This window comes from Myxocyprinus asiaticus, chromosome 38, assembly GCF_019703515.2.
Source record: "Myxocyprinus asiaticus isolate MX2 ecotype Aquarium Trade chromosome 38, UBuf_Myxa_2, whole genome shotgun sequence".
Classification (NCBI taxonomy): Eukaryota; Metazoa; Chordata; class Actinopteri; order Cypriniformes; family Catostomidae; genus Myxocyprinus; species Myxocyprinus asiaticus.
In genome coordinates, this window is record NC_059381.1 from 24,142,136 (window position 1) to 24,155,100 (window position 12,965).

General features: G+C 38.7%; 1 protein-coding gene and 1 pseudogene across 1 annotated transcript; both read right to left on the reverse strand.

Moving 5' to 3' along the window:
* LOC127428584 (phosphorylase b kinase regulatory subunit alpha, skeletal muscle isoform-like) overlaps positions 1 to 8,343 on the reverse strand; it is a 31,386-nt pseudogene extending 23,043 nt beyond the window's left edge.
* On the reverse strand, positions 8,275 to 10,383 carry LOC127428441 (liver-expressed antimicrobial peptide 2-like). The gene is made up of 3 exons (XM_051676811.1): positions 10,181 to 10,383; positions 9,798 to 9,961; positions 8,275 to 9,696 (listed from the first exon to the last, which is right to left on the reverse strand). Exons 1-3 carry the CDS (start codon positions 10,250 to 10,252, stop codon positions 9,657 to 9,659), a joined length of 276 nt encoding a protein of 91 aa, XP_051532771.1. The 5' UTR covers positions 10,253 to 10,383; the 3' UTR covers positions 8,275 to 9,656.
* Between the last annotated feature and the right edge of the window lie 2,582 nt (positions 10,384 to 12,965).

Here is a 12,965-nt window from a genome sequence, read left to right on the forward strand (position 1 = left end):
CCTGTCTCTGGCCCTCTGTCTGAAACATTTCATTTTGGTCTCAGCGCCTCCTTTAAACTTAAACGTAAATGCCCACTGTTATGACTGGCTAACATCGAGCAGTCCCTCAAATACACTGTCATATATATTTGAAAGTCAATCGGAAGAAAATTAACAAGCTCCACAACATTATAAAACAAAATTTCAGGATTTACACAGACGTCCAACGTGTCCAACACATTTCATTGGAATATATTAAACTGTTCACTCAAGCATAACTGTTAACACTCAGCACCAAAAACTATCAAACACTATCAAATATGAAACATTCATGAATTAAACTGTTTACTTACGGTTTTGAGATCGGGTCCAATAGTGTTTTTAACTTCAATAGCAGTTCCTTTGCAAAGCTTAATTCGTATGACTGGTTCACAAGTAATCCATGCTGATTTGAGCCAGGAAAGAAACGCACATACATAGTCCAAAACATGAGGAAAGAAGACACACACACATCCAGTATCATCCTGCACTGAGGTGCACATTGCCGGATGCCAAAACGGTCAAAGACGTCCATCTACTGCATGTTTACATACACCAACAATTAAAAATAGTGCAGATGGGCACAAGAACATGTCCAGGACGCATTTGTGCTCAAAACAGCAAGACAGAATGGGGTCTCCTTTTCAGAGTTGTAACTTGACTCAGCGTCTTTTAAAAGTGGTGCGAGATACTTGACAATGGTTAAAGACATCTGTCTAGTGCATGTTAATATACAAAAATAACTCAAAATAGCCCAGATGGGTCCCCTTTGGTGTTCAGGAATAGATAGTAGGCCACACTAGGCATGTTTGTCCTGCTCTCTTTCTCCGAGTATGAACGGAGAGTGGTTGGGGCCAAGGGTGCGATGATGTTAAGTAGGCATTGATGTTGCTGCTGTAGAGGCAATCATGAAATAGTTGGGCCCCTAGTGACATGGGAAGTCACGGAAGTAGAGAATGAGGCGTTTTTGCAGCTTAGTTTAAATGCTTTTATTGCATTGAGGATTAAGTTTTGAATTCTGAAATTTACAGTATGTTTTTATAGTAGAATGACCTCTTATGTCAAAATATCAAGGAAAATTGTATTCCTAATGACATGACCCCTTTAAAGGAATATTTTACTCATAAAATTTAAATTCTGTCATTATTAAATAATTACAGGATTTTTATTTTTGGGTGAACTGTACTTTAAATTCTGAGCTGACCTAGTCTGACATAGATGTGATTGAGGACTCTGGAGGGCTGGACTCTGACTGGGTGAATGTTCTCCAGGATTTCTGAGTCAATGCCATTTCCCTGCAGGAGCTATTTAATCTCCTCATTTTCTGCCAGGATAGACACTGAACACGCAAGATTGGAAAACAGCCAGTGTACATATAAAGAGATGGAATATTTATGTAATAGATAGAGAAGCGATCTATCTACAGGAGTCTGCAGTTGCGTGTAAGTGTGTTTATTTTATTGTTTTACTTTGTTGAAGAGTGGTATTCATTGCTAGACTTGTGCTGTTTGTTTACTGTCTTGAACTTGCGTCGCTTAAAGGTGTGTCGGTGTGTGCTATATTGCTTTGACTTGTCCCAGGGTATTCACTGCTAGATTTAGAGTTGGTTGTCCAGTGTGTGTAAACCTATCGTTGTTTTTAGTGTCTATAAACTTTCCTTCACTTGTTTTAGAGTATTATTTATTGCTAAAGTGCAGCATAATTTATTTATTTGCGGTGTACGGAAGTCGCGTTTGTACACACGCTTGTCACCTCGCGTGACCCTTAGTTTCAGTTGACTACGTGACTAGCTTTGTTGTGCTAGGTAGCATTAAGGTGTGTCCTGCTTTTTTCACTGATGGGCTTGTTAACATCATGTATATATTTTACTTGAATGCTGATGCGGAAGTGGCAGCGGAAGTGGTAGCCCTCGTGTGAAGCCCTCCTCGTGTGAAGACCTACTTGTGTAAAGACCAGCGAGTCTACCTGTGCGAGTCCTCGTGTGAAGACCTACTTGTGTAAAGACCAGCGAGTCTACCTGTGCGAGTCCTCGTCTGAAGACCTACTTGTGTAAAGACCAGCGAGTCTACCTGTGCGAGTCTACCGAGCAAGGACACCGACAAGGCACCACTCACCATAGCACTTAAGTATCTTTTAATTTTATCTCTTGTCTTATTTTCCTTCTATATACTAACATGTCTACTTCACGAATAACACATGCCTTGAAGCACATCCCTTTTATCTGTTACAGACCGTTTACATGATATCGATGCAAGACCAAACGCAACCCACACAACCTACGGCCACTTTGCACTTCAGTACCTGCTTCGTTCTCTTTCTCAGTGGGACTCTGGAACTGCCAGTCAGCTGTGAACAAAGCTGACTTCATTCCAGCCTTTGCCATACAGTCCACCCTCAGCATCCTGGCGCTGACAGAAACATGGATACGTCCAGAGGATACAGCAACACCTGCTGCTCTCTCCAACAACTTTTCCTTCTCTCACACCCCTCGACACACCGGTAGGGGTGGGGGAACAGATTTGCTCATTCATAACAATTGGACTTTTTCACCACACTCTTCACTATGTAACAATACTAGTTTAGAATTCCATGCTATTACTACAATGCAACCCACAAAAATACATGTTGTTGTCATCTATCGCCTTCCAGGTCAGCTGACAAACTTTCTTGAGGAGTTGGATGTCCTGCTGTCCTCCTTGCCGGAGGATGGTAGGCCACTTGTTGTTCTTGGTGATTTCAACATACACCAAAACAAGCCCCAGGCCACAGAACTGAATGCTCTTCTGGCCTCATTTGACTTGGAAAGACTACACACCACAGAAACTCACAGATCAGGCAACCAGCTGGACCTCATTTTTACAAGTAACTGTACCAACTCAAATATTCTTGTTACTCCTCTACATGTCTCTGATCACTACTTTGTTCAATTCAACATGACTCTCCCATCTACATTAAAACAGACTCCACCTTTGGTTTCCTTTCGCCGTAACCTCCATTCTCTTTTACCCTCACGCCTTTCCACTGCTGTCTCTACCTCTCTTCCCACACTAAATGTATTTTCCATGCTTGATGTAAACACTGCCACAGACACACTAAGTTCTACTTTAACAACCTGTCTAGACAACATCTGTCCTATCTCCTCTAGGCCAGCACATACTACACCACCCAGCCCCTGGCTGTCTGATGCGTGAACATCGGTAAATATCAGTCTCTGCATGCAACTTTTTCAGATAACGTTAAATCTGCAAAAACCTCCTATTACCAAAACAAGATCAACAGCACCACTGACACTCGCAGCTTGTTTAGAACATTAACACACTTCTCTGCCCTCCCCCTCCACCACCTGACACATCACTGACACCACATTTTTTACTAATAAGGTTACAACCATCAGCAATACATTCTCAGCACCACACCCTGTCAAACACCTGTCCCCTGTATGCAACTCTTCTGTCTCTATGTTCTCTCCTATGACTGACACTGAGGTCTCTAAACTCCTCCTCTCCAACCACCCCACCACCTGTTCTCTTGACCCCATTCCTTCTCACCTTCTCCAGGCCATCTCTCCGTCCATCCTACCTGCACTCACATACATAATTAACACATTTCTACTTACAGGCACTTTTCCCACTACATTTAAGCAGACTCGAGTAACCCCGCTGCTGAAGAAACCCACACTTAACCCCACACAAATAGAACACTACAGACCAGTCTCTCTCATCCCATACATGGCAAAAACACTTGAAAGGGCAGTTTTCAATAAAATCTCTGCCTATCTCTCACAGAACAAGCTGCTGGATGACAAAAGTGGACACTCCACCGAGACTGCCCTGCTGTCTGTCACTGAGTCACTGAGACAGGCGAAAGCTGAATCGAGATCATCCGTCCTGATTCTGCTGGACCTTTCTGCAGCCTTTGACACAGTCAACCATCAGATCTTACTCTCTACCCTCTCCTCGCTGGGCATCACAGGAACTGTGCTTCACTGGTTTAATTCCTATCTCTCAGGTAGGTCCTTCAAGGTAGCCTGGAGAGGTGAGGTATCCAAGCCACATCAGCTACTTACTGGGGTACCTCAGGGATCAGTGCTTGGGCTACTTCTCTTCTCTATATGCACAACATCACTGGGACCCATCATTCAGACACACGGTTTCTCTTACCACTGCTACGCTGATGACACGCAACTCTACTTGTCTTTCCAGCCCAACGACACCACAGTGACTGATCGAATTTCAGCCTGCCTGGCAGACATCTCGGCCTGGATGAAGGAACACCACCTGCAACTCAACCCAGCCAAGACTGAACTCCTTGTCTTTCAAGCCAACCCTGCTGTTGAAGACAACATCACTGTGCAGCTGGGTGCAACTACAGTAACACCTTCCAAAACGGTCCGAAATCTAGGGGTAACCATCGACAACAGACTAAATTTCACAGACCACATCTCAAAGACTGCAAGATCATGTAGATTTACACTCTAAAATATCAGGAAGACCCTTCCTCTCTAAACATGCCACGCAACTGCTTGTCCAGTCACTTGTCATAACTAGACTGGACTACTGTAACGCTCTCATTGCAGGCCTCCCTGCATGTGCAATTAGACCCCTGCAAATGATCCAGAATGCAGTAGCACGTCTGGTCTTTAATGAACCAAAGAGAGCGCATGTTACACCACTCCTTGTCTCTCTCCACTGACTGCCGGTTGATGCACGTATCAAATTCAAGGCTCTGATGCTGGCACACAGAACAGTCACTGGGTCTGCTCCAGCATACCTAAAATCATTTATGCAGAGCTACGGGCCCACTAGAAGCCTACTGTCGGCTAAGGAACGTCGCCTTGTTGTACCAACACAAAGAGGCACCAAAACACTTTCCCGGACTTTCAGCTTCATCATACCACGATGGTGGAATGACCTTCCCAACTCCATCCGTGAAGCTTTTCATCCACTCTCTGTCTTCAAAAAATGACTAAAAACACATATTTTCCATGAGCACTTAACCAGTCATTAATAAAAAAAAAATTAAAAAAAAAATTCTTGTTGCACTTTTCATCTTTTTTGAACACTTTTTTGATGCTAGTGAAATTTTGTAGTATGGCACTTTTCATACCACTGTCTCCTTTTGATGATTCGCTTTTGTTTTCCTCTTTTGTAAGTCACTTTGGATAAAAGCATCTGCCAAATGAATAAATGTAAATGTAAATGTAAAATCAAACACATATGCTTTTAAACTGGTCAACCTAGTAGCCCACTCCCAAACAGATTATGTCCTACCTTGAACTACTACATCAGGCTTGAAAACAGTGGAGAGGTGTCTATTGAGAGGATCCATTTCTTCAGATGCTAAGAAACCCTATTAAGTCATTAAAAAGTGATGTATGTTCCTTCTGAAAAGAAAAAAGAGAAAACAAAACAAAATGTTGACAACATTTTAAAATGTGCAATATAGTGTTTCTCAAATCTCAATCCATTCCATTCCTCAATCCACTCTTTAGTTGATTCACTAATCTGACACTCCCCATTCAGGTAATGACTTCAATCAATGTGGGTCCTCCAGGAATGGATTGAGAAACACTGCTTGAGTATTTTTAGTGGAATTTACTGTACCTCTGCCAGCAGGTTACACAATATGTACAGAGACTGGTCCCATTTTAGTGGACACTTGCCTATTGGCACTCTCTCAACAGTGTGTGGGTTAACATACTCTTCATCAACCTAGTTTAAATGACACATACAAGTTGAAAGTCTGTTTTCCTTTGGATTATCCCATCAAACCATGAATCTATCTTTAGGTATTTCTTAATGATACAAAATGCAATACTTTAATATTAAGTCGACAAGTAAATGTGTCCAGAACCTATCTGGAGGAACATCATAAAGCTCAGGCACCAAATATAATTCATTCTTCCCTTTGATGAGAATGCCATCTAAAGCCTCTCTGTATTCCTGAACCTAAATACCAGAGGGACAGAAAAGACAAAGAAAGAAAGAAAGAAAGAAACTGTTGCATTATCATAATAGTGAATTGTTTGTACCTGTTCAGGGCTGTTGATAAAAATGCCATCCAGGATGAGGTATGTCCAGAACAGTGGCCATTCACACTCTATGTTCTCGAAGAGCTTCAACTCTGATGACTTATAGTACAAGCGATTGGGGTCCTTGGAAAAGTAAGATTGTGTGAGAACAAGGTTGTCTAGACCGATTCAACAAGTTCCAATTTTCTATCATACAAATGTTAGCAACAAACATAAAATCTGACAAACTGTTTAGGTATGGGTTACCTCTCGGGGAGTTTTGTGTCCGTCCCTGAGGAAGTGACAGCATCCATATCTGCCCTACGAAAGAGTATACTCTAAGTGTAACTAAAGTATTGCATTACCTGCTGATTTAGCCGATCATTGATTTGTTTTTCTAATTGGATTTATTATTGAATTTAAAGGTTCACTATGTATTTTTATTTTTATTTTATTTTTTTCATTTAAAAGGTTTTACTTCTAAAGAAATTAATAGTAATTTTGAAACATATATATAAAATCATGACCACTTACGTGAGATGAAGAGTTCAGTCATATAAATAACCTTATAAAAGCTCTTTTATTCTACATGGAGCGGGTCCCCTCATGAGGGCAGCCATGGTAGCATCACATGACCAGCTGAATACTACTCACTTAATCTCAGTAACTGCCCTGTTATTGGACACTTTCATTCATGGATTAAATGAATCCTGGCTTACTGTGCATAGTGAATTTCTACAATAGCATTGGTAACTAAATACTGTGTTTGAATGATGCAGCATCCAGGTCACTAGGTGTCAATGTAAGCCACTTTGATACTTCAAAAAATTACTTTTACACCTTTAATTTAGATTTATTATCTAAATACTGTATAAGACATTTTTATTCACCTGAAGTTTTGAAATTATTTTGTGATATTAACAGCCTCAATCTCTTCAACTGCAAATGCTGGATAAGAAATGATGGACAGAACCCCAGCATCCACCTCTTTGGATGTAGATGCAATTGGGAGCATGGAGTCAAGAATAGACTATTGTATCCAAAACAGAGAAATGTTTTGTTATTTTCTGGAGCTAGGAAAAAAAACTGTATAATATGGACTATGGACGCTCTCTCCCCATCTGTCAGATCACGAAGGAGGTTATTACTTGGCAGTGCTGAATGTCATCAGCTAAAGCGTGTACATTAGACTCTGGGCCCCCTTTGGCACCGAAAAGGTTCAGTCCATCCAAGGCCTCCAAAGCTACCTGAATAAACACATACAAAGAGGTTATACAATTTTATCACTGAGGGTTTATATTTTGACACTTGTTTGACATTTAAAACCTTCCATATTTCACAGATTACACAATCAAAAATGTCTTAATACCCAAGGAACACATGTAAAATCCTTCCAGTTCAAGAATAGCATTCTGTGCAATAGATTACTGCTTACTGTCACTTTGTATGTAGACTCAATATAAAAGATCAGATTCTGGACTACATCAACCTCATCACGAATGTAAACAATATGCAGCCCTGCAAACAAAAAGTAGTGAAAATCTAGTCTTTTGTTTCCACACAAGTGATTTAACATTTTTAATATTTTATGAGGGCTTTGTTGACCTGATGCTGTCATCTGGGCCAGGAAGAGCAGGAAGATGGAGGTAGCATCCACCTGTAGATGACCCCAATCCTGATCGCCAACTACAGTAACACAGGTCCCTGTATGGTAGTTGGCATAAAGTCAGCCTGTGATGCTTTTGCTATACTTGAACTTTTCCACCTTTTCAAGCTGACAATTAAACACAGCCTCAATTATTCAATGGAAAACCATCTACTGTATATACTGGTGCTTTAAAAAATAAATAAAAAATCTGCTAACAGATGATATCCAGAAATCCAGGTGAGCACAAAGTTTTCTAGCAACAGCATGTGTATGCAGTTTGCATATTTTTGAAACATTGATATCACTCAAAATATGTTTTAATTCTTTATAATAAACAGTGGCAGAAAATTTTCCTTTATATGACAGTTGATTCTTAGGTAGTCACATCCTGTATTCGATCACAGTGTCCATGATACTGTTTACACTAAAAAGAGGTGACATGCAAATGTTACCTTGAAGAGCTATTTCTACCTTTCCTAATCTGACCTTTAAAATTAGTTTTGTTGGTGTAACATTGTGTTGTCAGATTGATTCAGACATGTTAAATAATATTTTGTCTTGAATCAAACCAGATAAATAAGACATTACAACATAAAGATAAGGTTACCTGACCATTTATTTGTGTATTTATTTGTAGCATGCACTGTAAAAGGTTGTAAACTGCCATTGTTACCTTAAAGGGGTCATGACTTGCCTTTTTAAAAATAATTTTCATATGTTCCTTGAGGTTCACTTATAATATTAATAAAGTTTTTGTTAAAAAAAAACAGTCATATATTTGTAAAGCATGATCATTTTCCTTGATCATGATCTTATATGTCAAAAGATCAAAGAAATTTAGATTCTTCATGTCATGACCCCTTTAATTTCTACTTGATCTAACACTTAAAATTACTTTTGTTGATGCTACAGTACATAATGTAGTCAGGTTTATTCAATCATATTAAATCATAATTTTGACTTGAATTTTACCAGTTAATTTAGATGTTACCACACAAAACATTTTTTTTAGGTTAAAATTCTGTATACAAAATAATAGTGCATAATAATGCATTTCTTTTAACATAAATTGACAAAAAAGGAATGATTGTGAAAGAGATATAAATAGTGATTTATTTGACAAACTTAAACTTTGCTCGTCTATGTGAGACAAGGCACATATAATCTAGGTACATGTGGAGGTTGTTCCCAGTACAGTGACATCATTCTGTTACAGTGCATTCTTGTGTAAATACTCCTCTCTTTAACACGTGCATGCCGAGGAACTTCAGTGGCCTTTGTTACTAGAACTGAGTTTCTGAGAAAGAGGAGCAAGACATGTGCAACTGTACATGTTCTCTTACTGGCCCTTCTGTATGCCCTCATGACCTTATTATCAAATACAGTACATTACATCAGAGATCAAATGAGCAAAATATCTTGGACAAGTATATTGTATATTAAAATGGAATGTCCACCTAAAAATTCTAGTAAGGGTCTAGTCTAAAAACAATAACAAATACACCATTGAGGCATTATAATTCTTAATAATGCATTACACAAATAAAAACACATGCTTGCACAGAGTAATAAATCCCTTTAGCTAAGTGTAATTACAAGGCACATTGTATCGTTTATTGGGTACTTTGTATTGTACTTAATGGTTTGTATAAATTAAACTAAACCCTAATCCAAATGAACAACCCACACTTACATCTAATTCAAATACAAACCCTAAGTCTTTAGATTGAACAAAAGTCTAAGTAAATAAATCATATTACGTACCTTGAGAATAAAAGATGTCCTGTGTAACCAATGTAACTTTTCAAGTCAGATTTCTTGTGTGTGCTGTGCTATACAGTATATAGGTCAAAAGTTAAAGTGCTTGCAACGTAAACTCACAACGCTTTGAATATAAAACAAAAAACATGCCATTTTGTATATATTGGGTCAACACATAAATTCATATTTTTCTGTATAAAACTTCAGTCATCCACTCTTCTAAGAATGAACAGGCCCATTGAAAGAACAATGGCCATTCCTGTGGGTAAAAAAAAAATATTATCAGTTTTCAGATATGAATATTTAAGGACTTTTCCCATTTAAATGAAAGAAAAGGGATGGCAGCTTTGCCTTGTATACCTGCAAAATCCTGTGGAACACTCTATATTGTCCTGGCAATAGGCTCCATATGGTTTGAACCCCATGATTCGCCACAGAGGGGACATTCGTATCTTGCGGTGTAGTCTATGTGATGGCTGAAGATCTGATTGTACCTCATGCGTCACCACTGGCACACTCGATGCCTGACACACATTTATCAGTCAATAACATATGACATGCTTTTGATTTTGAATAACATACTTGATTAATTCTAGTAAAAGTATAAACTTATTCTGTACTTTGCTACAGATAGTTTTCCAACATAAGACATTACACATTGACTGAAAAGCTTCCCACACATGCCATCACAGGTTCTCGCGATCTGTGAAGAAGATTTGGCAGAAAAAGAGTTGTAAACTCACCTGATATATCAGCACTAGCAAGAGCAACATGCAATATCCGAATTTTGCCAGGTTAAAGTGATGCAAATGCATTTTGGTGGAGGTCTGTGTGTCCGGGAGAGAAGCAAAGGCTTTGCAATAGCACTAACCATCTATATTTCTAACCCTATAACACTGATCTTACCTCCCACCCTCTTTGTCTATGCTTTTCACCTGTTCTCTTGCTCGGCACAGGGCAATGGCCAAGATAAAACCACGTGTTGACTAAATATTTAAGAGTTTACATAAGCTTAAATACAGAGGTGTGTAGTAACACACTACATTTACTCCATTACATTTACTTGAGTAACTTTTTGGGAAAAAATTTACTTTTAGAGTAGGTTAAAAAGTGGATACTTTTTACTCTCACTCAAGTAAATTTCTAATGAAAAAAATTTACTTTTACTTCTTTACAATGGGCAGCATTCCTGTCGTTACATTACTGGGTTTCATTTTAATTAATGTGTAATTTATTGTGAGATTATTGAATGGGACTTTTCCATGGCGTAGATTTGGCTTGAACATTGAGGGGGTTGCAGCATGAAGCATTTACATGTTTCCATTGATCATTGTATCACACAGCTGCGTGTGCTGTCACAGACTGTCACTCAAGCCGAGTCCATCTCTGCTCCAGCATCAAACTCTTCAAACTAAGAGAAACACTTTCTTCGCTCCGCACAATGAAAAAATAATAGTTTCGTCATGCAACAACAATTAACACCAAGACAAGCTTAAAATCACAGCTTCAACTTAAGGCACCACATCGAGGTAAGTTGTGGCTCTAATGCTAACACGGGTTTTTCTGTGTAATGTGATGGTCATTTTCAGGTTGAATCTGTAACTGGGTTCTTATGACATACATTTTTAAGTGTACATTTTTACATCACAGCAGCAATATATCAGTTCGCTTTGTCCAACGTCCTGCATGTCATGAGCAGTATTTACTGGAAACTATCACAGCTACTAAGGGCTGTTTAACTGTATAAATCCATGTAAACATCCAAGTTAAGTGTAAATGCCTTTTGCTCTGCCATTTGCGTAATTGACAACTGGAGCGCGAACAGACAGCATATCTGCGTGTGCACAGCGAGGGGCGCGGGGTGCGCGCGTGAGATATGTGTGGGTGCGAGACGATCGTATTGCAAAGAGAGTGGCTATGTCCAAAATCATTCACTCATTCACTCATTCCCAATATAGTGAATGGTAGTGAGTGCACTATATCTCAGCAGTGAGTGTACAATATCTCAGCAGTGAGTGAACGAAATGAGTGAATGAATTCGGACACTGAAGTATACACCAAGTGTCGGAGCTCTGGGGCTGTCGCAGAAACAAAGTCACATATGAACTTTTAAAATACTTGGGCCTTACTTGTTAGTCTTATTAAATAATATATTAATACAATATATCTTCTTTCTGTTTGTCAGTTTTAATATATATGTTAATATAAAGAGTAAACACATTTTATCAAATGTATATTATTGTATTTATTTGTTATACTGTAGTATCTTTAAACTCCAATACAAGCTGGGTAGCATTTCTCATCCGACCATAAACAGCACCAAAGTTATCATAACCTACATGTTATAACCGAATATTGAAATCATCCACAGAATTATCATTTCCACTGTGTGCAGTCTCCTGAGTTAAAATAATATCACCTCAATGAATTATTTAGTAAATAAATAATTCTTCAGCTTAATGGCAAAATTCTGTATAAATATAAATAAAGAGTATATTTTAAAATGTATCTGTATGTTTTGCCTCTCTATATGTTATTATGTTAATCAAGTAATGATTTGTCAAAAAGTAATTTAATAAATTCAGCATGAAATAAAACATTGCAGGAGTGAAGGAAGCAGTAAACTCCCAGCTGGTACGTCTTCCCGTGGTGGATTATGGGCAATTAATCATCGTCGAGGGTACATTTGAATGTACCCTCGAAATTAGAGTGCATTGTGGGTAAGAACGAGTGAACAAAAGTAGGGAACGAGTGGCTCACTCAGAGTTCAGGCACACCTACAAAATGGCGGACACCCGAAATAGTGCACTATATAGTGGATAGGGGGCAGTTTCAGACACAGCGAGTGTTCCGCGACCGGGGTTGGTGCCTTACGCAGTACTCTGCGTTTGTACAGAACTAATGATCTAAATTCTTTCAACACTGAAAACTGTAACAACACTGAAATAAGAATCCATGCAGGATTTTAAAAGCTATGAAATAGCTAAAGTAGGCATTAATAAAACGTGATCTTGCTTTGGTTTATGTTTCAGCATTATATATAATTTCCCTGTGGGACATTTTTACGTTTTCACCATAATAATTACTAGAAAGATTTCAAAACCTCTCTTTTTATTGACAAATCCATCCAGATCTGACAAGAGACCTTAAAGCAATAGTTCACCCAAAAATGAAAATTCTCTCATCATTTCCTCACCCTCATGCCATCCCAGATGTGTATGACTTCCTTTCTTCTGCAGAACACAAATTAAGATTTTTAGAAGAATATTTCAGCTCTGTAGGTCCATACAATGCAAGTGAATTGTATTGCAACTTGCATTGTATGGACCTACAGAGCTGAGATATTCTTCTAAAAATCTTAATTAAATCTCAGCCATAATTTAATATTCTGACATAATTTCCCAACCCTTATGTTGTTCCAAACCTGTGTGACCTTCTGTATTCTGTGGAATGCAAAAGATGTTAGACAGAATGTTAGGGACTGACAGTCTTGGTCACCATTCACTTTCAAAATCTAGAGAAAAAAGA